Below are 27,500 nucleotides of genomic sequence, written 5' to 3'. Positions count from 1 at the left end.
ACATGTACATAAAATATCACATATATAATATATATATATATATAATACATATATAATAAAATATAAAATAAGTTAAGTATACATCTCATATGATAATACATCAAACTATTCTAGCTATATATTACATTACATGTTAACTCATTTTTAATACTGTCAACTATTTGCATTTAATTATTTTGTAACTATTTTATTACAACTGCAAACTTTATAAGACTGTTCAGTATCATAATTAAAATAAATATTATAAACATTACCCTTTTGCAATTAAATATGAATGTATTATAATAAATATAAATATCAATTAGATTAATAAAAAATAATTGTATAATACATTTACCTATTCTAATATAGTACTCTATTACATTACATTATATTGGATTTGAATAAAGCATCATATGTATGTATATATATATATATATATATATATATATATACTACATTAAATTATTTCAAAACATTTTAAGTATTAATTACGAGCCACAAATTAATATGTTCTACGTATTATAACTGCTGTAAAATAAAATCGTATACATTATATTACTGAAACGATATAGTGTGGCGGGATTTTAAATATTGAATATAAAGAGTCACATAAAATGGGATTTTTTTTTACAATAGTTTTTCTAAAAATATTTTGACAGTAATTTACTCATTTTAAACACATTTAGAATACAAGTCCAAACCATTATTATTGTAGTATTTAATATATAACAAATATATATAAAACGCAAAGTTATAATACATATATTTTCACTTATATATTATATATATATTCATCAATCATTTACTTTTTTTGCCGTCTGACAGGGAAGTACATGGCAGGCTGCACTTTATGAGCATGACAACAATGTCGGCTTCCATCCGTCTTGCTAAGAATTTGACACGATGAAGATGATGTCGAGGAGACGAGTAACATTCCTTTAAGGGAAGCAAACAAGCACTTAGTTCTGACAGTCTCAACTGCTGTTTTAGGACCGAGCATATTCTTTTTCCTCTTTATTGTGTTGTCTCGTCTTCGCCTGGAGGAAAAGTTCTGTTTTTTCTTCTCGTGCCTTTTCTTTACTGGATGGACTATGAACGTCAGCGCTGACTGGTAGATTTACAGTACAGGGAAGCATGTGAGTAATAAGCTAATGTGAGGCACTGGCATGTCTTAATGACTTAAACAGGGTTGTTTATTAGATCTTTTAAACCTAAAAAAGAAACAGTTTGTATATCTGCTACAAAAAGAGGATTTGTGATGTTATTTAATAAAAACAAATGCACAAGACTTTGGTTTTTGCCAGTTTATTACACATTGTGACCAAGTACAAAATACAGCTGAATAACAAGCGTCGTCTGTTCTTGGGCTGGATAAAGTGGAGGTTAAAAATGCACAAAAATAGGGCTTCGGTATGCTCGTAAGACCCAAATCTAGTTCCATAAAAAAATGCCAAAAATCTATAACAGTTATACAAAACATTGAAAAAGAACGTGACGTTTTCCAAAGCACTTGAAGGCAACACATCTCAAAAAGCATTAAATAAGTCAGCACAAGAGGTGAAAGGGGGTTGAGGGTTCAAACAGAAAATGAATCATTCAATTATTGGATTGGGACAATTTGATCTTTATATATCCAATGGTTGGAAACAAATTAATCACACACAGAACTTTAGAATCAGTTACAAATCAAAACTTTTTTTTCTGACACAGAGAAATGAGGCAAAGGCCACAAAACATACACACGTCATAAAGATATATGTAATATATAATTTATTAAGCTCATACTTCCTGTTAGCGTTCTACTTAATCCAACGGGGCCTCAGCAGGGGGTGACATGAAGATGATTAAGATAAGGATGCTACTGTAGGTCTGCGGTGGAAATATTTACAAAGAAAGAATACACTTATGCCTTATGTTGTCTGAGCCACACAGCATAGAAATCTAGTGAGGTAAAGACATCTACGGGTTACCACGGTAACGCACATTAGAATGAGGGGTAAGCTCCTTTGGGTCCGTAGGGTTGCATGTTCCAGCTTGTCATGTTTTTCTGTGTTGGCTGCAAGTTGCAGCAGAGGCAACAAGGGAGTACACACACGCGCACACACACGCGCACACACACACACACACACACACACACACACAGTTTAAAGGTGCTCTGAGACATTACATTCATCGTGCAGTCGAGGCACAGCTGAGGGACAGGTGTAGACATCTGGCAGGATGGTTGGATAGTTAGCGATCTAAGGCACTCAAATGACACCATGGCACAGCTAACTGAACAATAAAGCACCACAAAGCACGTCTGAATTGGAAAAACAAGAAACGCACAAACTCGTTCACAGTTGCACTTGAAGAAAGAAAGAAAAAGGAGTAAAAGAGACGTGTGCAGCACTATTACCGTGACATCATGGCTACTATTTATAGAGGAGAGAAGTGTACACATTGCACACACTGATGGCAGAAGGATGCAGTGTGGGCCGACCAGCGCTTCAGGGGTAGTTTGGTGGGGCTCACGTCTCACATCTCCTGCAGAGGGTGGCTCATTTCGATGCGTTCCCTCTTGACCGCCGGCTCGCTTCGGGACACGTCTGCCTCGCTGCCCAGGTCGCTCATCTCGTCAGAAAAGGACACGTCTGAAGGAGCAGGAAATGAGAGCCAAATGTAAATAACATTCACAATGTAAATGATAACATTCACAATGTAAATGATAACATTCACAATGTAAATGATAACATTCACAATATGAATAAAAACATTCACACTACAATTAACACACAATATGAATAACATTCACACTAAAATAATTGAAAATATTGATAACATCCACAGTATAAATGACATTTACACTTCTATAACATTTACAATTAGACTACTAACATTCACACTGAATTACATTTGAACTGTAAGAGTCACACTAAATAACATTGACATTAAATAACAACACTATAGATAACATTTACACTATAAATAACATCATAAATAACATTAACACTATAGATCACATTTACACTATAAATAACATCATAAATAACATTGACACTATATATAATAACATTGACAGTAGCAGAGAGTAATTTCACCACACCTAGTGTGCGTCATATCAGTGGAACTTGTAACTTTAATATATAATAACATTGACAGTATAAATAACATTGAAACTATATGTAATAAAGTTGACACTTTGATAACATTGAAACTATATATAATAACATTGACACTATATAACGTTGACATTATATATATATATATATATATATATATATATATATATATACTAAATAATTGACTATATATAATAACATTGACAATATAAATAACTGACACTATATATAACATTTTAAGTAAATAACGGACACTATATATAACATTTTAAGTAAATAACGGACACTATATATAATATTGACAATATAAATAATAACTGACACTATATATATTAATAGAATTTGTAGGCGCAGTAAGGGGATCTGGTTTGGTGGCTGCAGGATTAGGTCTCTGCTTTTTGCAGATGATGTGGTCCTGATGGCTTCATCTGGCCAAGATCTTAAACTCTCACTGGATTAGTTCGCAGCCGAGTGTGAAGCGACTGGGATGAAAATCAGCACCTCCAAGTCAGAGTCCATGGTTCTCGCCCGGAAAAGGGTGGAGTGTCATCTTCATGTTGGGGAGGAGACCCTGCCCCAAGTAGAGGAGTTCAAGTACCTTGGAGTCTTGTTCAGGAGTGAGGGAAGAGTGGATCGTGAGATCGACAGGCTCGGTGCGGCATCTTCAGTAATGCGGACGCTGTATCGATCCGTTGTGGTGAAGCTCTCAATTTACCGGTTGATCTACGTTCCCATCCTCACCTATGGTCATGAACTTTGGGTTATGACCGAAAGGATAAGATCACGGGTACAAGCGGCCGAAGTGAGTTTTCTTCGCCGGGTGGCGGGGCTCTCCCTTAGAGATAGGGTGAGAAGCTCTGCCATCCGGGAGGAGCTCAAAGTAAAGCCACTGCTCCTTCACATCGAGAGGAGCCAGATGAGGTGGTTCAGGCATCTGGTCAGGATGCCATCCGAAAGCCTCCATAGGGAGGTGTTTAGGGCACGTCCGACCGGTAGGAGGCCACGGGGAAGACCCAGGACACGATAGCTAGACTATGGCTCCCGGCTGGCCTGGGAACGCCTCGGGATCCCCCGGGAAGAGCTGGACTAAATGGCTGGGGAGAGGAAAGTCTGGGCTTCCCTGCTTAGGCTGCTGCCCCCGTGACCCGACCTCGGATAAGCGGAAGAAGATGGATGGAGTGATGGATATATTAACTTTGACACTAATATAAGTCCCATTATATATAATAACATTAACAATATAATATTCACACTATAAATAACATCCACACTATATATGATAATATGGACAATATATATGTGAGATTAGCACAATAAAAGTTTGCATTGACATTATAAATAACATTAAGACTATGGACATACCTTTCTCCATGAGTGCTGGCATCATGGAGCTCAGGTCACTGAACTGTGACATGAAAGCACAAAGAAAAAAAAAAAGACTTGAGTGTTTAGGACCAATGAGAGAAGGCGTTACTGCGATGTGTTGGGCTTGCGTCACCTCCCCCATGACAGCGATGGGCGTCTCCCCGGTGGCCTGAGCCACGCGGTGCTCCACCAGATAGAACATGTACTCATCGTACAGCAGGCGAATCAGGTGGAAGGAACCGAAACTAGCGGCGCTGCGCAGAGTCAGGTCTCTGATCACCATGGAGCTGCAGAGCACAGAAGACACGTAAGCTGGAGCCGAGTCCAGCTGACTTCACCAGCCAATCACAGAGCACACGTAGACACACATTCACGCCACAGTTTACCATCCATTCACGGGTTTGTGGCAGACCACCACACATACACCTGGTGCCAGCTGTCATTAGCACATTATGATGGGACTGCCCTCTGATATGTTCTGTTGTAACACACTTCTGTTATTTACATTTATTCTTCAGTTATTTGGATACTTTACATTAGTTTTGGGCGCCACAACAAATGTGTGTATTGATCCCATACCAAGTAGTTACATGGTCAGAATTGGTCACGCCAATGCTGATACTCATGTTTGAAGTTGTTGTAATCGGACAAAAACTCATAATGGCAGTGTAACAATATCAATTACATATTTAAATGATTCTGTTAGTCACTTTTATTACATACAATGGTTTCAGCAAAATAAAGTCAATAGTGCAAAATAAGCATAAACAAAATCTACCATTGGCTCTGATATAAATCCGTCAGGATTTGCACTTAAAGGCCTACTGAAACCCACTACAACCCACCACGCAGTCTGATAGTTTATATATCAATGATGAAATATTAACATTGCAACACATGCTAATACGGCCGGTGTAGTTTACTAAATTGCAATTTTAAATTTCCCGCTGAGTTTCTTGTTGAAAACGATGACGCATGACGTCACGGACAGTCAGGAAATAGCGCAGCACTATTTGCGGCTAAAAGTCGTCTCTTTTCATTGCGCAATTAAACAGTATTGTGGACATCTGTGTTGCTGAATCTTTTGCAATTTGTTCAATTAATAATGGAGAAGTCAAAGTAGACAGATGAAGTTGGGAAGCTTTACCCTTTAGCCACACAAACACACGGTGATTCCTTGTTTAAAATTCCCGGAGGTGAAGCTTTACTATGGATCAGAGCGGTCAAGCGAACATGGTTCCCGACCACTTGTCAACCGGCAGGTTTCGGTGAGAAAATTGTGTTAAAAAGTCGCCTCTTACCGGAGATCTGTGGAGTTTGCGCTGTCCTTGTATCTGCCGTGACTTCCCTCAGAAACTGGCCTCAAGACACCCGTGGACACACCCCTCCGACTATCAGGTACTATTTAATCTCACTAAAACACTAGCGACACAATAGAAAGATAATGGATTTCCCAGAATTATCCTAGTAAATGTGTCTAAAAACATCTGAATCCATCCCAATACGATCGCCTTTTTTATTTTTTAACTTAATTTTTTTCTAGTCCTTTGCTATCAATATCATCATCCAAAAATCTTTCATCCTCGCTCATATTAATAGGGGAAATTGTCGTTTTCTCAGTCCGAATAGCTGTTGCTGCTGGAGGCTCCCATTAAAAACAATGTGAGGACATGAGGAGCCCCCACACCGGTGACGTCATCGTCTGCGACTTCCGGTAAAGGCAATGCTTTTTTATCAGCACCAAAAGTTGCGAACTTCATAGTGGATGTTCTCTACTAAATCCTTTCAGCAAAAATATGACAATATTGCGAAATGATCAAGTATGACACATAGAATGGACCTGCTATACCTGTTTAAATAAGAACATCTCATTTCAGTAGGCCTTTAAAGTCTTCCTGTGTCCACGGACCTAACTCCTGAGTTTTGCAAATTATGAAATGAAACAAAAAGTTACTTTTGTGATAATAAAAAAAAAATACAGATCATATACCATAAACTGAATATTAGAGATGTCCGATAATGGCTTTTTTGCCGATATCCGATATTCCAATATCGTCCAACTCTTATTTACCGATTCCGATATCAACCGATACCGATATAGACAGTAGTGGAATTAACACATTATTATGCCTAATTTTGTTGTGATGCCCCGCTGAATGCATTAAACAATGTAACAAGCTTTTCCAAAATAAATCAACTCAAGTTATGGAAAAAAAATGCCAACATGGCACTGACATATTTATTATTGAAGTCACAAAGTGCATTTTTTTTTAAACATGCCTCAAAATAGCAGCTTGGACTTTGGGACATGCTCTCCCTGAGAGAGCATTAAGAGGTTGAGGTGGAGGGGTAGGTGGTAGCGGGAGATGTATATTGTAGCGTCCCGGAAGAGTTAGTGCTGCAAGGGGTTCTGGGTATTTGTTCTGTTGTGTTTATGTTGTGCTACGGTGCGGATGTTCTCCCAAAATGTGTTTGTCATTCCTGTTTGGTGTGGGTTCACAGTGTGGCGCATATTTGTAACAGTGTTAAAGTTATTTATACAGTCATCTTCAGTGTGACCTGTATGGCTGTTGACCAAGTTGACCTTGTGTGTGTGAAAAGCTGTGGATATTATGTGATTGGGTAGGAATGTAAAGGAAGTGCCTTTAAGGTTTATTGGCGCTCTGTACTTCTCCTACATCCGTGTACACAGCGGCGTTTTATAAAGTCATAAATTTTACTTTTTGAAACAGATACTGGTAATTCTGAAACTGATACCGATAATTTCCAATATTACATTTTAAAGCATTTATCGTCCGATAATATTGGACTGCCAATATTATCGGAAATCCCTACTGAATACACTTGATATCATTACTGCTGATATTTCTATCGACTTGCCTAGCCTTTTTACATTAAAGAGCTCCAGCTTAGCAGTTAGCATTGCTCCTTGTATCCTCCTACGATGAGTAGTTTATCATTGGAGGACAAGGAATAGCTAAGGATGCTAATGTTACATGTAAGAAACTTAACATTATTTTCCGCCATGGAGGCGAGGATTAGTGACTGGTACCCTGAAGAAGTAAATATATATCATTTTAATCATCTGTATTACATGAATGAGGCTTTTAGCAGCGGTTACTTGGAGTTCATTTACTGTCTGGTTGTTTTCTGTTTTAACATGTTCTATCTACACTTCCGTACTAAAGTAAAAAAGCATTTATTCTTCTGTTGTTTGATACTTCACATAGGTTTTGGGTCACACCATAAATTTGGACATCGATCCGATACAAAGTAGTTACATGGTTTATACATTGATCATATTTAAAGCCCTGACGTGTCGAGGGACATATTTCTTGTGTTCATAAAACAAATCAAAATAAAACAAAACTTTGTGGTGATGAAAAACCTTATATGGCTCTTAGATATGGCTCTTGTAAACAAAAGTGTGGGTTTTGCATGACCTCGATGCAAGATCCACACTTTTGTTTACATTTAGAAGCACTAACTTGCAAATGAATAATTTGGCAACATGTCCTGATTTTTTCCGGGGGTTTTTTGCACTTTAATTGTATATCATTGTAAGATTGTCAGCCTTTTGCAAAACCAACCTTAAAAATAAAGATACATTATTTTAACGATTTATTTTCATTGTGCGATTTATTTTTTAATCCTCCCACAGTGCTTAGTGAAAACATGTTTAGCTATTTCTCGTCCTGCAAGGAGCATACTTGTAAAAAAAAAATAAAAAAAAAAAGAATTTGTCATCATGGAGGCAAAGATTAGTTATTTAGAAGTAACCAACACACTATGGAGAGACGTTAACCGCTAGCTAGCTATAATAATAATAACTTAGATTTATATTGCGCTTTTCTAAACACTCAAATTGCTCACAGAGAAGTGGGACTCAACATTTATTCCCACCTGGTGGTGGTAAGCTACATCTGTAGCCACAGCTGCCCTGGGGTAGACTGACGGAAGCGTGTCTGCCAGTTTGCGACTACGGCCCCTCCGACCACCAACTATCATTCATTCATCATTTATTCACCAGTGTGAGCGGCGCCGCGGGCAAAGGGAGAAGTGTCCTGCCCAAGAACACAACGGCAGCGATTTTTTGCATGTCAATAGGTGGGAAGCGAACCTGCAACCCTCAGGTTTCTGGTCGGCCGCTCTACCTACTACGCCATGCCACTACGCTATGTTTTAGAGCACCGCTTTAGTGTTTAAGGCTTAGGTTTAAAGCAAAAACTTCTTAATCTTAACATTGTTTCTGCCTGCAAATGCTGTTTATGTGTGTTGTTGACTAACATGCGGCGCAACTTGTATGCCAGCATTGTCACCACACATGTCGAAGAAAAAAAAAATTTACCGGTATTTTTCAAAAGCAGTTAATACCGTTTTAAATCATTTGTACTGGTATACTGTACAACTTGAGTACATGTGGTATTTCTGATGATACCAATAACAGATCAGATTTGCACAACCTAAAGCAAATACTTTGTTGAAGCAGCTTTCGTCTTTTTGGGTTGGAGTCAACCCAACATGCTGATTTGACAACATTTGCAACAAGTATGTCAGATTGTAAGGGTTGGTGACAAAGAAGAAGAAGCAGTAAGTACCTGTAGAAAGACCACTTCAGAAGGAACTGGCGTGCCGCCTTAGGGAAGCTGGGGCTGCCCTGGTGGGGCTTGAGGACCTGAGAGACAACGTTGTCTAGCCAGGTGGCCCACTGGTCCAGAGAACTCTGCTGCTGCAGTGTGACTTTAAAGTCCTGCTCCAGACGCTGGACCACGCTTTCATCACACTGACACACCCAGGATGCCTGCTCCTGTTACACGCGCGCACACACGCACACACACACACACACACACACACAAACACAAACACAAACACACACAGTCAACAAGACAGCACTCCAGTGAGCGTTAAACGTCTGAAGGAAGCATCCACAACCTGAACGTTAGCAAAGTCCACCCGGTTGAGGTCGGAGAGCATCTGGTTGATCTGCGAGGTGTTCTGGAGGACGGCGCGCGCAGCCTGGGCCAGGTGGTTGAGGCTGGTGTAACGTCTTAGAGTCTGCGCAAAGGCACTGACCACCGCCACCTACACACAAACACACACCAATTAATATAAGTTAATGCGGGGGCAAACATAGGATCAGAATTTTAGAGGGGCCTGACCCCCAATGAAAATATTTTTTTCAATAAAAAATGTTGTAGCATCACTGTAATGTGGTTATGTTTAATAGATTTGTGAATGACATGCTGAAAACTCACTCCATATATGTGTATATACTCTTTAATTACTTGCATGCACCGGTGATTCTCACCAATACTTTGGCAAACGGCAAGCGGTTACCCAGATTGTGGAGTTTTTAAAAACTCTAATTCTGTTGTGTACATTGAATACAATTACATTAAAGTGCAGTTTGAATTTGCGGTACTGTTAAATAATGTGTACCAACACATAAAACAAGCTTAATTATTATTTCAGGAACAAAATGTTTTTTTATCTACAAACTCAAAAATAATTTCAACAAAAAAGTGTCTCTATGCATAGCTTTTGGCACATATCATATCAGAGGAGTTGAATTTTTCTGATTAAATTAAGGGGTGTGCCGATTTTCCCAGTTGGGACTAATACAGACTCCTGTGAGTGCTTGCAAGTCCGCATTCAGGTCATGATTACTGGTGCGCTGCAACAGATAGTGAAACTGAAGCCTGTCACTAAAGCCGCTGCTCCTTCTAAATGTTCTTTCAACTTCTATGTTAGTTTCAATCATAATTTGTAATTTTATTAATCTGGAGTGCCCTTCGGAGTGGTGTAAGGGGATGAGGCACAACAATGATTAAACATTAATTATGTCATGACGAGCCTGATTTTCGTGCTGTGGAACGGTAGATTGCGAACATATACGGACACATACTTTCACAAAAAAACACGCAAACGTACACAAACACACACATAGGAACACGGTCAATAAAGGTAGATTGTTTTGTGCAGGATTGTACCAAGCTCCATTGCTTGGTACAATCCCAACATCTGCGGTCCTCTCCAAGGTTTCTCGTTGTAGCCCATTGGATTGAGTTTTTCCTAGATGTGGGATCTGAACCGAGGATGTCGTTGTGGCTTGTGCAGCCCTTTGAGACACTAGTGATTTAGGGCTATATAAATAAACTTTGATTTATTGAATGATTGCTTCCCTACTGATTACTACTGCGGTAACTTCTCCTTTGAAAAATACCGGTACCGTTTATGCTGCTGTGCAGCCGTGACTACACACCAAGGCACATGATGTTCAGCGTGTCAAAACGCACACACAAAGGGCATACAAGCAATAACATCGTGGAGAGGAAGAATGTCAAAGAAACATCATTTTTACCGGTTAATAAAGAGGGTGCGTGAAGTGCAATATGAAGGTATTTGTGCTTTGAAACTAACAATAAAGGTGACGCTTTAAACAGGGAGGCGCTGTGCTGCAAGTGTTGCTTTAAAACATGCCTCGCCAAATGTGGCAATTAGTATTACCACATTTGCTTGAAATGTAAGTAAATATTTAAATAATAAGCATTCAGATCTGCACAAGGAGTTATAAAGAGTGACAGATTATAATGTTACATCTTTCCAGCTGTTCGGCTCACATACAGACAGTGGTCAAGGAGCACAGGGGAGACATTCCCTTCAGGGCCGATGTTTTCGTCGGAGTTAACACCCTTCACTTTACCTGGCAATGGGTCTGATAAATTCTGCTTTTGGGTCAGATTGACAAGGCCGCCGAGTCGTGACAATCACTTCATTATTAGTTTTGCAGGCCAGCCACAACCAGACCCATTCATCACTCTACTGTGCTTTCTCTCTCTCTCTCTCTCTCTCTCTCTCTCTCCTCAGCCAACACATTGTTGGCTTAGTGACATTCATGCAAACACACATACGCTACTCTCATGAGTTAACCAGCTCCCCTGTTGCACATGTAGATACGTAGACGCGCACACAACTACTTGGCGTGATGCCAAATATTAGCAGAGCTAAAACCGCCCAATTAGCTTCAACTAATGCAAGTGCAATGACTGAAGTTTGTAACAAATTAAAATTTGTATTTTACTTGTATTGTTATTAAAGCACAGACCGGGATTGGCAACCATAAACCATGAAGCATTTAATATAATGTCAATGAAGCTTTTTATTATTTTCTAACCTAATACTTGATTATGGCAGACTATATGTAACATGGTAAATTGTAAATTGTTTTTTGAATGTAACAAGAAAAGCCCAATGTGTTTAATGCCTTGTATACTTTAACCTTCTAAAATGATTATTTAAGTGCAATAGGAAACATATGTTTCCTATTTAATTTAATGTATTGTAGTTCCCTTTATTTGGAAAAGTTTTGAAAAGTATTAAGATACATTTTGGTAGCGGTACCAAATTATTGGTATCAGGACAGCCCTAATATATATGAATCCATCCATCCATTTCTACCGCTTGCGGGGGTGCTGGAGCCTATCCAAACTGCACTCGGGTGGAAGGCAGGGTACAACCTTGGCAAGACCTAATGTTAACGCCATTACTAAAAACTCATCAAAGGTTAAAAAACATATACGCAAACGCTTTTTGACCCTCAACAGCCACCATAGTATGGGCGGGCTGCCCTACCCATATAAGCTAATAACCGCTAATTAAGTAGCGACAAACACGTAACCTTACAGTAATATTGTTTTCAAATTGGCAACAATTTACAGTCTATTAATTGTTTGAATCAACACTTATTGATTCAAACGAGCTACATGAACAAATTAATTTGTAGCCGTCGTGTAACAATGAAATGACAATTACGAGACATTGCCCTATCTCAGTGTAACCCAGCTCTTTTCATTTAGTGGGCCTGGCCCCCCTGGTTGGGGCACAGTGCAACGCCTGGTGGGCATGTGTGACCCGGGGGGCTTTATCATTATCATACTTTAAACCTTGCGTCAAAAAGCTTTGCACTACAAAACGTGCTTATTGTAGCCATTAATCGTGACTTCCTTATTCAGGTGTACTTGTTACAGTTTTATAATCACATTACACTGTTTATAGTCGTAGTGGCCAAGGGGGGTGCGGGGTCGTGAAAGGTTTTCTTTTTTTGATGGTGGGGGTAACAAAAAATTAAGTTGAAGCACTGTTGTAACAGCGCCCCTCGCGTACCCCGAAGGGGATAAGCGGTAGAAAATGGATGGATGGATGGATGGATGTTGTAACCAGAGAGGAAATTACCAATTATCGTACCAGAGGCTTATCATTATTTAGTCAGCCACAGATTGTGCAAGTTCTCCCACTTAAAATGATGACAGAGGTCTGTAATTTTCATCATAGGTACACTTCAACTGTGAGAGACAGCATGTGAAAAAAAAATCCAGGAATTCACATTGTAGGAAATGTAAAGAATTTATTTGTAAATTATGGTGGAAAATAAGTATTTGGTCAACCATTCAAAGCTCTCACTGATGGAAGAAGGTTTTGGCTCAAAATCTCACAATACATGGCCCCATTCATTCCTTCCTTAGCACGAATCAATCGTCCTGTCCCCTTAGCAGAAAAACAGCCCTAAAGCATGATGTTTCCACCCCCATGCTTAACAGTAGGTATGGTGTTCTTGGGATGCAACTCAGTATTCTTCTTCCTCCAAACACGACGAGTTGAGTTTATACCAAAATGGATACATAGATGATACAGCAGAGGATTGGGAGAATGTCATGTGGTCAGATGAAACCAAAATAGAACTTTTTGGTATAAACTCAACTCGTCGTGTTTGTAGGAAATAGAATACTGAGTTGCATCCCAGGAACATAATACCTACTGTGAAGCATGGGGGTGGAAACATCATACTTTGGGGCTGTTTTTCTGCTAAGGGGACAGGACGATTTATCCGTGTTAAGGAAAGAATGAATGGGGCCATGTATCGTGAGATTTTGAGCCAAAATCTCCTTCCATCAGTGAGAGCTTTGAATGGTTGACCAAATACTTATTTTCCACCATAATTTACAAATAAATTCTTTAAAATGCATACAATGTGAATTCCTGGATTTTTTTTCACATTCTGTCTCTCACATTTGAAGTGTACCTATGATGAAAATTACAGACCTCTGTCATCATTTTAAGTGGAAGAACTTGCACAATCGGTGGCTGACTAAATACTTTTTTTGCCCCACTGTACCTAATGTGACATAGCTCAGGACCCTGTTCTACAGTAAAACATTACCACAGACCATGTATAATTTAGATTATACAGCAGTTTTAACCTTCAAATCAACTAACAGCACTGTTGGAAGCGGTAGAACAGCGCCCTCGCCTGGTTGTGAAGAGGCATGCATGCGTGACAAAGCACTACATCTACAGTAGTGTTTGCTAACAACATTTATGATGTTTTTGGAACCATTAATTATACACAGAAATAAAATAAGACATTTTTGTAAAATAGTAAAAAGCATTGTTTTGGCCGTGTTGCCAGACTTATGACATTTAACAATTTTAAATGTCATAAGTCTGGCAACACGGCCAAAACAATGCTTTTTACTATTTTACAAAAATGTCTTGTTTTATTTCTGTTTGTCTTTCTGTTTTTAATTAAGTTACAGTGTTGGGGGCATTAATGGCTGTTTTAATATTGTTCTATATAAATAAATAAAACCTTGACCTTGCAATGCATTCTAGAAGTATCATTTCCTACACTGACAAAACTCTGTTCAGAAATATAAATATTAGCAACTTATTATAAAATGTTTTACTAGTGCTGTAATTCCAGTGGTATTTTGGGATTGAACACCACTAAAAGGGTCAAAATAAGCTCATGAATTCACACCAGGTACATGCATGGAATTGTTGTGGGGGCAGGTGCTTACGCTGGAACAAAGTGTACCTATCATAAAGATAACTCAAAACATTAGTATCACTATTTTCAATTTATATTGTAATCAATACAAACTCAAAGGTGTACATTTCACACATTTACAGTTTATGTTTTCTGACAAAGATTGGAACATGAGCAACATGACACTAATTATATACCACCACAATAATATTCCTCACCAGACTGTCATGTAGTTTTAACATCTACCTTGAAACTTGTCTTATTTGTATAACAGTAAAACTCGCGTGGCGCAGTGGGGAGAGTGGCCGTGCGCAACCCGAGGGTCCCTGGTTCAAATCCCACCTGGTGCCAACCTCGTCACGTCCGTTGTGTCCTGAGCAAGACACTTCACCCTTGCTCCTGATGGGTGCTGGTTGGCGCCTTGCATGGCAGCTCCCTCCATCAGTGTGTGAATGTGTGTGTGAATGGGTAAATGTGGAAGTAGTGTCAAAGCGCTTTGAGTACCTTGAAGGTAGAAAAGCGCTATACAAGTACAACCCATTTATCATTTATTTAATTATCGGCCTGCCCATCTCTTTCAGAATGGATAGCTCAGTTATTATGACGCTATATGCCACATTAGATATAAAAAAATATTTGATTAGAGAGAGTAATTTTTATACTCAACAAATGAAGAATAAACATGGGTTCCAGCAAAAAGGGTACTTTTCTCATGCTGGGCAAAAGGGCCGGTGTTTGAGCACCACTGGAGTACACATTACTAATTCACACCATGACGAGGATTTTGAAAAATTTATATAAAGTGATTTCTTCACAGCAAACTATTTTTGTATAAATTACTTTTTCTGCACGTTTCCTTTGTTTTCTACCATGTTGATCCCATCCATCCATCTTCTACCGTTTATTCCCTTTTTGGGGTCGCGGGGGGCGCTGGCGCCTATCTCAGCTACAATTGGGCGGAAGGCAGGGTACACCATGGACAAGTCGCCACCTCATCGCAGGGCCAACACAGACAGACAACATTCACACTCACATTCACACACTAGGGCCAATTTAGTGTTGCCAATCAACCTATCCCCAGGTGCATGTCTTTGGAAGTGGGAGGAAGCCGGACTACCCGGAGGGAACCCACGCATTCACGGGGAGAACATGCAAACTCTACACAGAAAGATCCCGAGCCTGGGATTGAACCCAGGACTGCAGGACCTTTGTATTGTGAGGCAGACGCACTAACCCCTCTCCCACCGTGAAGCCCTGTTGATCCCATGTTATGTTTTATTTTTTTAACTTTAAACTAACATGATTAAAAAGTAAATATCATCTTACTCTTATATTTAAGTTGTTATTGGGCCTTTTCCTGAAAGGACTTCCTTCAGTACTTTTGCCAGTTGCATTGTCAGTTTCCCAATGCATATTTTATTGTAGTCGTACAAAAACGTTGAGAACACCACGATGTGTGCTATTTTTTTTTTCAATGGCCTAAAGACAAATAATCATGTTTTATATTCTCTCCTATATGAAATTAAATCCAATCTACAAGTAAGCAGTCTCTTATTGTGTTTTCAGTCACCTTTGTGTGGATGATTTCTTGAGGAAAGCTGGTCATGGCATTAGTCAGCCATCCCTCCAGGCTCTTGGCGAAGTTCCTGATGGCTTGAGTGAGAGTGCCTGAAGGAAAACAGGTGTCCAAAAGTTATATACATTTTAAAAAACTGTAATGCAAAAGCAATTGTGAGATTTGTTTAACATGTACTCAATGATTATTGTTTTTGTGGTACCCCACTGAGAAAATAGGCTCTTTTTATTTAATTAAAGCCATGGCATAATTCCCTGGACACCTCGTTTATGATAAAGCACTGCATTATGATCATTTATTTGTGATTATAGTAAAGATATGTATCAAAGTTACTGCATTAATGGCCAAAAGAAAATCACGTGGATAAGTACATTGAGTTTCGTTTTTCATGAACGGGAATCAATAAACAAAAAAACATTGTTCTATTTGAATTTCATTAAAAAAATTTAAAAAAGGCAATTGAAAAACAAAGAGTTCTCATTTTTTGGTGTTTAAGAACAATAATTAGATAAAACACACATTGATTTAAATTTTTTCATTTTCATACGACAACATATAAAATTCCTAGTAAACAAAAACAGAAACGGAAAAGCTGTTTTTTTATATTGACACCGAAAGCGGAGGTTGTGATGGTGGACTGAAATCTATGGAGAAAAAAACAGTGCGGTGTTTTATCTTGAGAGTCATAAAAACCATATGATTATCAATCAATCAATCAATCAATGTTTATTTATATAGCCCCAAATCACAAATGTCTCAAAGGACTGCACAAATCATTACGACTACAACATCCTCGGAAGAACCCACAAAAGGGCAAGGAAAACTCACACCCAGTGGGCAGGGAGAATTCACATTCAGTGGGACGCCAGCGACAATGCTGACTATGAGAAACCTTGGAGAGGACCTCAGATGTGGGCAACCCCCCCCCTCTAGGGGACCGAAAGCAATGGATGTCGAGCGGGTCTAACATGATACTGTGAAAGTTCAATCCATAGTGGCTCCAAGACAGCAGTGAGAGTCCCGTCCACAGGAAACCATCTCAAGCGGATCAGCAGCGTAGAGATGTCCCCAACCGATACAGGCGAGCGGTCCATCCTGGGTCCCGACGAGCGGTCCATCCTGGGTCTCGACTCTGGACAGTCAGTACTTCATCCATGGTCATCGGACCGGACCCCCTCCACAAGGGAGGGGGGGACATAGGAGAAAGAAAAGAAGCGGCAGATCAACTGGTCTAAAAAGGAGGTCTATTTAAAGGCTAGAGTATACAAATGAGTTTTAAGATGAGACTTAAATGCTTCTACTGAGGTAGACATGGTTTTATATGCAAACTTAACATAGAACGCAATTTTTCCCTACAGGCCAGTAACAGCAACTACCAGTTCCGGTGTGAGAAAACAACTGTTTTTTGTTTTGTTTTTTGTTTCTGCTGACAGTTTAATTTTTATTTGTTGTTGTAATAAATATAAAATGAAAATATAAAAATGTACATTTATTAAGAAAAAAAAAATATTTTTAGATCTAGCTATTGGTTTGGCACAAAAAAAAGTTTTTTGCATTACAAAATAAAATGTAAATAAACCAATAATTTTTTGTTTTTCAATTCCCATTAATGAAACGAAAATTCAATGACCCAAAGATACATGACCAACATCAACACCATGTAAAAGTTTAAGCAAATACTGCAAGAAATCGAGGACTGCCTTAATAGGCTTTGTGCAATTAACATATGCCCATTTTGTTATCAATTCCAAATATTTGACTGACTTTTTTTATAGACTTTTGGACACCCTGTATTTCTAGAAAATACACTGACTGGGAACAGGGCGCAGCACATCCGGGATGAGGATCTCCACCAAGGCCTGGTAGAGAATGTGATCGCAGCTTCTCATCCACAACCGGACTGGTTCATATTTACACAAAGCCACTAGCTTCTCTCTTGGCAGCATGCCGTCCAGTTCGTCATCACTAAGAAATAAATAATCCAGGTATAAATTAATAAATTATATTGGTCATAGTGTCAGATATTGATTGCTTTTATTAACCCAATTAGTTTAAATAAAAAACAGTCTTAGGTTTTACTATTTGTGCTCTGACCTGTTGAGGATGGTGGTGCTTCCCTCACTAGATGGCGGTGTTGAGTACCAAAAAGTCTGCCAGAGTTTTTCGATGTAGTGGAACTGGAGGTTCATGACCACATCCAGAGTAGCCTGCAGGCGGCAGAGGGAGAGGGAAGCGTGGCAGGAGGGAGGGAGGGAGAGCGGGAGGAGTAAAGGGGACAAAACATTGAGAGTGGAACCATGGTAACTAGACACACAACACAGCTCCTACAGGCTGCTCCTGCTCACAGTGGGCCCCCGACTGGTTAGACCGTGAGCCAGCGGGAACACAGCACATCAATCATGGGCAGGATCCAAAAGGTCACGTTTAGGTTTCATCCCCACTTCAAATTTGAGGCTGATTTTGACACATTTCTTTTCCGATGACAGCGTGTTGACCTTGCTTACCCCATGTCACTTTTTTTTCCTGCATTAACGTGTGTGTGTGTGTGTGTGTGTGTGTGTATGTGGTGGTGGTGTGAGGAGGCACAAACAATAAGTACAGAACTTATTGCTGATTTCAGAGCAACCAAAAGTCAGGTTACAAGTGTAACCCAGCAACACAACACATGTACACATCCAAAATTCAACTCATCATAATCCTCTTTTTTTTCTGCTATTTATCACAGCATATCTCGAGTTCCTAATAAATTGGCAAGAGTAAGCAGACTGTGCGAATGTCAACACTATCTCTCTCTCACTACCTCGGAGCGAGCGAGCGAGCGAGCCTGCTGGATCTTTTTACAAAGTGGTGTAAAGCTTCGATCACATGCTATGTTTTTTTTTTGCGTCTGCTTAGCTGTCGCCATGGTAACCTTGTTTATGGTTGCCCCCAGCAACAGGTCAAACACAAAACGCCAAAACAAAAAGGAGAATTCCCCCATCCCCACTGAACAAGCTTGCAGTTTTTTTTGCCTCACAGGGAAAAGAGCATGACTTGTAAATGAAAAAACACACATGATCCCATTCATGGCAGTAGACAGAATATATTAAACTTCTGCACAAACACATTTGTGACAGAATTTTTTTTTAAAGTTGGCAGTGAATGTTTGTGGTGAGGAAAACATTTTCAGCCATAAACAAACCAAACAATCATTCATTAGAAAAGAAGAAGCTTCAGCTAGGCCCTGCGATGAGTTGGGGACTTGTCCAGGGTGTACCCTGCCTTCCGCCCGATTGTAGCTGAGATAGGCGCCAGCGCCCCCCGCGACCCCGAAAGGGAATAAGCGGTAGAAAATGGATGGATGGATGGAAGCTTCAGCTAATGAGATAACAGGTCATCGTTGTCTCACAAGCGAAAGGAACTAAGTCAGCAGTCGGAAGCAAAAAGCGGTGTGAGAGTGACAGAAATGTGCTGGCAGACAAAGACGGGAGCCTGTGTGCCCGTCCACAGACAAGGCAACACAAAAGGCCTGCGAGGGGGCCACCACAAAGACACCAAGATGTCCACCCAGTGCACAGAAAGGTTAATTGGCATGTCTTGAAAGCTGCTTGTGGATGAAAAGACAGCTGGAACAAAGGAAGCATGGGGAGGATGGACAAGGGTTGCCAGTGATAATGCGATAAAGCACTTGGCTGCTTTAATCACACACGCTCCTGTCCGTTAAGCTCCCTGATTGTAATGTTTCTTATTATTCAACTTAGTTCTCATATTCATGGCCTCACAAATCAAGGGAATGACACAATCCAACAAGGTCGGACAAAGCTAATGGACCTGACGGATAGTAGTCAGCCACTAAAGTCGCCAAATAATTCATTTATTAGAAGAAATGTAATCAGCAAATAAAAAAAGTGGTACCTCAACTTGAGAGTTTTTTGAGTGTTCTCTCGCCTAATAGTTATGCTTTAGATTGCAGGCGAGAATTAACAAAATTAACAAGCATTAGTTGGCGTACAAGAAAGCAAGAAGAAGTGGATGTTATTCCATCCATCCATCTATTTTCTACCGCTTATTCCCTTTAGGGTTGCAGGGGGCGCTGGTGCTTATCTCAGTTACAATCGGGCGGAAGGCGGAGTACACCCTGGACAAGTCGCCACCTCATCGCAGGGCCAACACAGATAGATGGACAACATTCACACTCACATTCACACACTAGGGCCAGTTTAGTGTCATTCAAATAATAAAAAGGAATCTTCAAAAACATGGTCAAGTGTGTGGCCAACTTGGCAAAGAAATTTGAGCACCTATTTTCTATTCCCTTTTCAAATGTTTTTTTTGTAACCGTCAATTTATGACGCTTATTGCTTTTTGATGACATTATAGTTAGATAAATGCGACCTGATAGGGGCGAAAGCGTTCACATTGAGGACGCGTTGCATATACCGTATTTTTTGGACTATAAGTCACGTTTTTTTTGTAGTTCGGCCGGGGGTGAGACTTGGCCAAACTATAAAAAAATAAAAATATATATATATTTTTTTTAATTATTAATTTTTTATTTTTTTTTGGTTTGGCCAGGTCTTACCCCCCGCTGGACTGTGGAGAAGACTGCGACTTATAGTCCGAAAAATACGGTATATCCGATTTATTTCCACATACGACAGAGGCCTGGGTTGGATATGAAACATTTTTTCAGCTGTGTTTGCACAGACCTGAAAAAAAATCAGATACAGGTCTCATATGGGCAAAATAAATCGAAATTGACCCGCAGTGTGAACAAGGCCTAAATATCTTAAAAAGGGTTTTGTTGTGTGAAAAACTACAAATACAGGCGAGAAGACCTCAAGTGTTTTGAAAATGCATGGCCAACACCTACCTCGCAGTGGTCTCTGTAGAGCGTCTGCAGCTTCTTGATATCGTTCATACTGATGTGCTCGGGCGGAGGCTGATTGCCCATTTCAGGAGTTGGAAACTCAGGCAAGCTGTGGGATGTGTCTGCGTGAACCACAAAAGCCAGCAGGTCATCACTGACCTTGGTCACTCACATACATGTCTTCATTGAAGTATGTAACAAGTTACATTTATGTTTGCATGTAAATAAAAAATGTCCACTTGTGTACTGACCGATGTACTGCTGATGGTGCTGGCTCTGAGCTGCTACAGATTGCTCCGGAGTGTTGTTGCAGTGGGAACTTACACAGAGGTTGTCGGACATTCCATCCACCTTCTGCAGAGGTTTGAACCTATACACGCACAAGACAGAACAGGATATCGGAGGCACGTCTTACTACAGTGAGACATTTGGGTTAGCTTCAAATATGTAACATCAAACTTTATCAATCAAAGAAAACATAAGAATATATAAGGAGAGGAGGAGCTAGGAATGCTGACCTTTGCTTCTGGTGGACAGGCTGCTGCCTCATGGCCATGTACTGGGTGTCTTCCTGCAGCCGGTTTAGTGGAGAATCTGGCTTTACCCGGATGCCGTAATAATGATACTTTGAGTTTCCCCTAAAGATATAAAGCCAGACAGCATGTCATCAGTGTAATCACTGTCATTAGCCCGCCTCCAATGTCTATAAGCATTATCATACTCCTCACATTGCTAATAGCTACATGATTACAGTTATCACGACCAGAGGGTGAAAGGACAGACTCCAAGTCGTACCTGGTTCCGAGGCGGCGGGTCCTGAGACCCATGAAGACGGAGCGGATAAGCTTGCCAAAGGAGGCTGCATTGACGGGATCGAGTTTCTGTTCCTGGCAATGCCGCAGGTAATGGTTATAGAGGGAGCACCGGGGCAGGCTCACCCCCTCCGCAGTCTCGTAGTTGTCCAGCAGCCACTGGAGCTAAACATATACACAAACAGAATCAGAATCGTTCAATGGAAAATGTCCATTGATCGTCACCTGGCGGACAATGGACAGGAGCAACGAATCTTATCATATCAAAACATGGAAAACACATATTTAAGTGTTTCCTCTATCAAATTAGAGGGGAGCCATGAATATCATATACTATACCATGAATTGCTTAACGTGGACCCCGACTTAAACAAGTTGAAAAACTTATTCGGGTGTTACCATTTAGTGGTCAATTGTACGAAATATGTACTGAACTGTGCAATCTACTAATAAAAGTATCAATCAAAGCCCTGCTTCCTCCAGGAACCTTTTAAGAAAAGACCTACAAATTTGAAGTATACAATTTGAGTAGTTTTCTCCAGAACGTATATGTTTGTGTTATTCTTCAAAAGCAATTTTTATTAATACCTGTATAACTAAATTACTTTGTAGGATTTGAAAAACTTGTCTTAAAGGAGTCATAAATGCAAAGCCCATCTGTTTTTGTGTATATGGGGTCCCCATGAGAACATTTGGCTTCAAATACTATGTTTCCCTATTCCAAATGAGCTGTCTGAGATGTTCCCCTTCTTGTGACGTATGGCAGCATTATCTCTATACATTGTCATGTTTTCTAACTATCTTTAAATGAGTAGGTAATGTATGTTGTACTTTTGAATATATGGAAGGAGTTACCCAAAATTATTGCTGTGTCAGTTCCTACAATTTATGACAACAATGGATACATTAAAGCAGTATGTCTTATAATTCTAGATATATGAAAATTTGTAATAGTATATTTGCATGTAGCATTCTACTCATTATTGATATTATTAACATGTAGGACACGGGCACAGGTAGTGACAGAGTTAGGGTTTACCATACATAGTTTATTTGCACGTCTATCAATGCCCTGAGATAGTTAATTTGTGTTTTGTATTGCATTTAAAATGTCACTTTGTGTCTGCACCTCACTGTTTATAACAATTACTAGATACCTCGGTGTCTGGCCTGACACAGTTCCTTAAAACTACAATAATGGCTGTCTTGGCGTAAAACAGTCTCACTCAGCTGGAGGCTCCAAAACGGCTTGTTTTCAGAGAAGGGTTTGAATACAGGTCTGTAAAGCAACATTCATGCATATTTTCGTCCAAACAACCACAATAATGTAGACCATAAGGAAGTGTAAAATAATCATAATATGAACCGTTCAAAGTTTGTAGGCACAGTTTCGCTAGCAGGTAATCATTTCAGTTTAATACACTGATGAGCTTAAGTTTTGCGCATCATAAAACAACATTTTTCATTAGTGATTTGTCATAGTCCCTCAAGGCGCAGATTGACTGGTGCAGCCCAGCACAATCATTTATTGATCTGCTAAATGTGTCCAAGTACACTCCGTCAAAAAGGGACAGGAAGGACTGTTTCAGGTTCTATCAAAGTGTCTAATTGCCACAAAAGAAATATGTTTGGAAAAATCACACAACAAATCCATGCAGAAATGTAAGTGACAGCAAATAAAAGCAAACGAGGGATGCTTAATACTGGGACATGTATGTGTGCCCGTGGGACAGTGCAATGTTAGTCGCGCTAGCGGTAGGTGGTGTGTTCAATGAGTAGAAACACACTACCTACAGGATAAGCCACAGATTTCTCCCCATCCCTCACAGATTCTGTCCTTTTTAAAGAAAGTTCCAGATAGACTTACATGGCTGTTGAGCAGGCTGCTTTTGTGACTTGCAATTCCTTCAGACTTTTGGAGGTTTTCAATCGCCATTTCAAGCTAAAGAAAGAAGGACCATGCAAAAAAAAAAAAGTTGGACATAGAAGGGGGAGGAGGCAAAAGAGTGAGAAAGGGGGGGAAAAGTCAGAAGTAAGCAGAAGTACATTAAAACACAAAAAATAGATAAAAGGAAATAAGACTGTTAGCAAGCAGCCAGATCATTGCATTTCCATTCAAATCAGTCAGTGTTGCCGCCAAATCCATTATTGCCACAAAACAGCATGCAAATCAAGGAACCTCGAGTGTAGTTAGCTCTGTCAGAAAACTCTAATGTATGCAAATAGGAACTACAAATAAGGGCACAGGTCACGTCAAGCTTAGAGACAATAGACCAGTAATGCCACCCCCCAAGTACCAAAACCTATCCAACAATGCCATGTGGAAAACAGAAACAGGACAAAGACTACATTGACATACAGTATAAATCTATTTTAGGATTTTGTCTTTGATTTGTGAAGCAATCCAGTAGATAAAGCCAGTGACATTTAGTTGCGAAGGAAATCAAGACCAAAAGAAAAGGACGTGCTACTGAAGCCAACTGGAGACATAGAAGAAAAAGAAAAAAAGAAGGAGGCATCGTTCCAACCCCTAAGAATTCTCCCGAGGGCTCTTGGCCAAATGGTAATGAGCCCCAGGGGTTGCTTTCTTTCGTAGGGCCTTCGAGTGCCTGTGAAAACCTCTAAAAAAAACGACAGCGCTAAATTATTTAAACCAGCGTCCTGATTCTACAGGCTCTCCTGGTCCTGGTTCACTGCAGTGCCGGGATGTCCCAACTATGGCTGCTGTAAAGTTTAGGGCATGTCCCTGCCAATGGTGTACGTACTATTTTGCGGCTTGGCTGGTGACACCTGCCAGTTTGGAGACTTTTTTGGTGGGCCTGCTTGATCATTGATACTATAATAGAGGAATGATAGCACCTCGTCAATGCGGTTTTGCAACCTGCTATTTAATCAAATGGTTAAGGGGCAAGAAAACCGTGGCAGCTAGTGTGGACTATCTTTTTGTCACATAACTATTACGCGGTGACACAATGACCATTCCAGTTCTAACTCACTTGGATCATTCTGCAATGGCTCAAAGTGTAGTTCACATAACTACATTTTCTCTAGATGATCATCCCTGTAACAGAAAGAGTACTGCAAGAAAGTAGGATGCTCACCATGGCTGAAGAGGAGCGAGATGAGTGAGATATATGGTTGCGACTTCCCTCCATGTTTCCTCCATGGATCAAATAGGTGCTGCCGCTAGAGATGATATGGCTGCTGCTTACGTCCATGGCAATGCCCACCATGCTATGGGGTGGCACCCCACCACTGGCAGAGGAGACCACCGTGGCAACATGAGCACCACCCGCCTGCGAGTCAAAGTACGATCCCCCACTGCTCTGACCGTACAATTGAACCTCTGGGTTGTAGTAGGCTGTGCGACTGTGAGAAATCATTGTGGTTAGCATGCAGCGAGGACAAATAACAATGTTCCGAAATATAGCAAGAGACTAAATACTACATTATTTGTAAAGAACTACAGTGGTACCTTGTTTTTCGTAGGTAATCAGTTCCAAAATGTTCAGCGAAGACAAGAGTCATTCAAACACAGAAGCAATTTTCCTTTAGTAATATTAATAATATTATTATATAGGTAGCTCTAGCTTTTAAATAGACACCTTTTCAGATACCAGGTGACCACGGATAATTTCTGGAGAAGTAGCAGTCTGGATGATGTGCGAGCTGACCCGAGTTGTGACCCGGGGTGGACCACTCTTTCACTGCGACCGATCACCTTGGAGGTGGGGTCCCTACATCTGCAGTCCCTTCTCAAGGTTTCTTTTTTTTTTGTGAGTTTGTAAAGTCCTTTGAGAAACTTGTTATTAAGGGCTATATAAATACATTTTGATTGATACAGTGACTGATTATCCGTTCTGGACAACCAATTCAATGTGGGAAAACACACTAGATGCAATGTTTGGTCATAAAATAACCTGAGAGGGCATCCGAAAAAAGGCGCAGATTTTTGCCAAACATTTTCAACGAAAACCAAAAACTACGAAAAGTGGGGCGTACGAAAACCGAGGTACCGCTGTAGGTATTATTGGGAGGCTGAATCCTAGCTATGCCACAGCGGCTTTAGAAACCATGATGGCATGACAACACAGATATTAAAGATGAACATCGAGATGGACAGACTTTATTAAAAAGGTAAGGGAAAATTACGTGTGGAATGTACTTTGTAGAACATGTGCGATACTCTTGCAGTAAAGTGAAAGGATGTAAAGATGCTCACATTGTTCCATTAGTGTAAACTGCCTCTCCACCTTCCCCTACATAGTGCACCTGGGATGGATACACATGTTGTGATTGCTGCACCTACAAAGAATGAATGCAAAATAAATTCAGGGCAATTTTAAAATTCAATTTGTTTTGTAGACATATTTTATATAAGATGCATTGCAAACTGACAGGCACAGATTTGTGGATTTAAGGAAAAAGAATAGTATAAATTGCACTATAAGCCGCTACATGTTTCCTACACTTTGAACACTGCAGCTTATTAAACGGTGCTGCTAATTTATGGATTTTTTTTTTTTGCTAACAACCATAATGTGTGTTCAACAAATAGTTTTCATTAAAGACAAGCAAAGACACTAAAAAGGTGTGTTGTTGTTTGTGCTACGGTGCCATCTTTTAGACGAGTTCGCTCACTGCAGTTGTTGCGGGGTGAACATCTGCAGCATTTTCTCTTGTTTAGTGCTTTAAACCAGAAGTACAAGTGTCGTTCCATTTTCTTGTCCTCCACTCTAAGCAACATTTATAATTTTTTTTTTCTTTAATCTCGTTATATGCTAATATAATGACAATAAAGTTCATTCTATTCTATTCTATTACAATATATCTAAAATGTTTCATATTTATTAAACCGTCCCGTGTGACGTTTGTAGAAATGTTTTCATACAAATGTGTACATGCTATTGTAATGTAATGAAGCTAGCGTTGTTAGCATTAGCTAATATGCTAACACTTTTACAAGTGTCTGTGTTAGTAGTATTAACCTACAATGGCATTATTTTTGTATTGTTTGTTTAAAAATTTCCTGAGTAAATTCACCAAAACATCATTGTGGAGTTACGAACTCTTTTTAGCTGATTGGAGAGGTAGCATTTGCAGTTAGTATGTCTATGACGATTACTGCTGTTTTGTTTGATCAGCCGTTTTGTTGCCATGTGACTGACTCCGTCGGGAAACAATTAAGGTATGTAAATAAACATTTACACAATCATTCTGTATTAATAGCTAATTTTACATTGTATATATATGTAGCTTATAGTCTGATGCGGTTATTACTGTATATGGAAACATGTTTTTGTCTTCTATAATTTACTGGGTGCGTCTTATATACACTGCGCTCTATAGCCCGGAAAATATGGTAGTTGGTAGTGTAATGGAAAAGCTCTGTCCATCTTTTTGGGGTTTTGCCCCCATTAAAATACGTATTTTTCTTTTTTTTAAACTCAACTTGGTTGCAGTGGTTAAATATTGTGTTGTAGGCTGTTCCGCCAAAACAATTTCTACCATTTATCTATCACCAAAGTACTTCACACAGAAAAACGTCTTCTCATAGATGGATGAAGCAGCAGTGAATGAAGCAAGTAAAAGCAAATCCATGCAAGCAGCTGTGTTTTATGGTGCCAAAAGCTAAATGCTATCAAGGCAAATTTCATTGCAAACAGCAGGCCCGGGTTATTAAATTTTTCCCCAAATGTACGCTTTCATGATAGCATGCAAAATGACCTCATTTGAAAACCTGTGCAAAATGTGGTACAATGTGTTAGTTTAGTGTCAATAAAAAAGGTGAATGCAATAGAATTGGCATGCCAAGATCCCCCATTCCAGAGACTTGAAACATCCCTTTTGACTCCCAAGAAACAAAGTGGGTACTCAATAAGAAGCAAAAGACACAGTCAGTGGGCCAGGCTCAGCCAGAGAAAGACACTTATCAGCATAGGAAGAACTCAGCTTTAAATCAGCAGCTTTCAGTTACTGATTGACTGCG

The 27,500-nt window shown here is 39.7% G+C and overlaps 2 protein-coding genes across 12 annotated transcripts in view; one reads left to right on the top strand and one right to left on the bottom strand.

Moving 5' to 3' along the window:
• fcho1 (FCH and mu domain containing endocytic adaptor 1) overlaps positions 1 to 1,270 on the top strand; it is a 101,106-nt gene extending 99,836 nt beyond the window's left edge. The window contains exon 27 of the mRNA XM_061883554.1: positions 808 to 1,270. Coding sequence (XP_061739538.1) covers positions 808 to 836 — 29 coding nt within the window. The 3' untranslated portion in view covers positions 837 to 1,270. The remainder of the gene's footprint in view (positions 1 to 807) is intronic.
• Position 1,271: 1 nt separating this feature from the next.
• Positions 1,272 to 27,500, bottom strand: part of rfx2 (regulatory factor X, 2 (influences HLA class II expression)) — a 59,066-nt gene continuing 32,837 nt past the window's right edge. For 9 of the 11 annotated variants that reach the window (XM_061883545.1, XM_061883551.1, XM_061883546.1 and 6 more), the window contains 15 exons: positions 25,734 to 25,816; positions 24,613 to 24,880; positions 23,379 to 23,453; positions 21,495 to 21,676; positions 21,218 to 21,337; positions 20,951 to 21,069; positions 20,703 to 20,821; positions 17,945 to 18,057; positions 17,664 to 17,815; positions 15,845 to 15,942; positions 9,381 to 9,530; positions 9,047 to 9,255; positions 4,582 to 4,735; positions 4,446 to 4,488; positions 1,272 to 2,615 (listed from right to left, as the gene is read on the bottom strand). In XM_061883545.1, the coding sequence (XP_061739529.1) occupies positions 2,500 to 2,615; positions 4,446 to 4,488; positions 4,582 to 4,735; positions 9,047 to 9,255; positions 9,381 to 9,530; positions 15,845 to 15,942; positions 17,664 to 17,815; positions 17,945 to 18,057; positions 20,703 to 20,821; positions 20,951 to 21,069; positions 21,218 to 21,337; positions 21,495 to 21,676; positions 23,379 to 23,453; positions 24,613 to 24,880; positions 25,734 to 25,816 (2,001 nt within the window). In that variant the 3' untranslated portion in view covers positions 1,272 to 2,499. The remainder of the gene's footprint in view (positions 2,616 to 4,445; positions 4,489 to 4,581; positions 4,736 to 9,046; positions 9,256 to 9,380; positions 9,531 to 15,844; positions 15,943 to 17,663; positions 17,816 to 17,944; positions 18,058 to 20,702; positions 20,822 to 20,950; positions 21,070 to 21,217; positions 21,338 to 21,494; positions 21,677 to 23,378; positions 23,454 to 24,612; positions 24,881 to 25,733; positions 25,817 to 27,500) is intronic. The other 2 variants (XM_061883548.1, XM_061883553.1) reach the window with 2 other exon arrangements.

Source organism: Nerophis ophidion, linkage group LG22, assembly GCF_033978795.1.
Source record: "Nerophis ophidion isolate RoL-2023_Sa linkage group LG22, RoL_Noph_v1.0, whole genome shotgun sequence".
Classification (NCBI taxonomy): Eukaryota; Metazoa; Chordata; class Actinopteri; order Syngnathiformes; family Syngnathidae; genus Nerophis; species Nerophis ophidion.
This window is presented reverse-complemented; position numbering and strand designations above follow the sequence as displayed.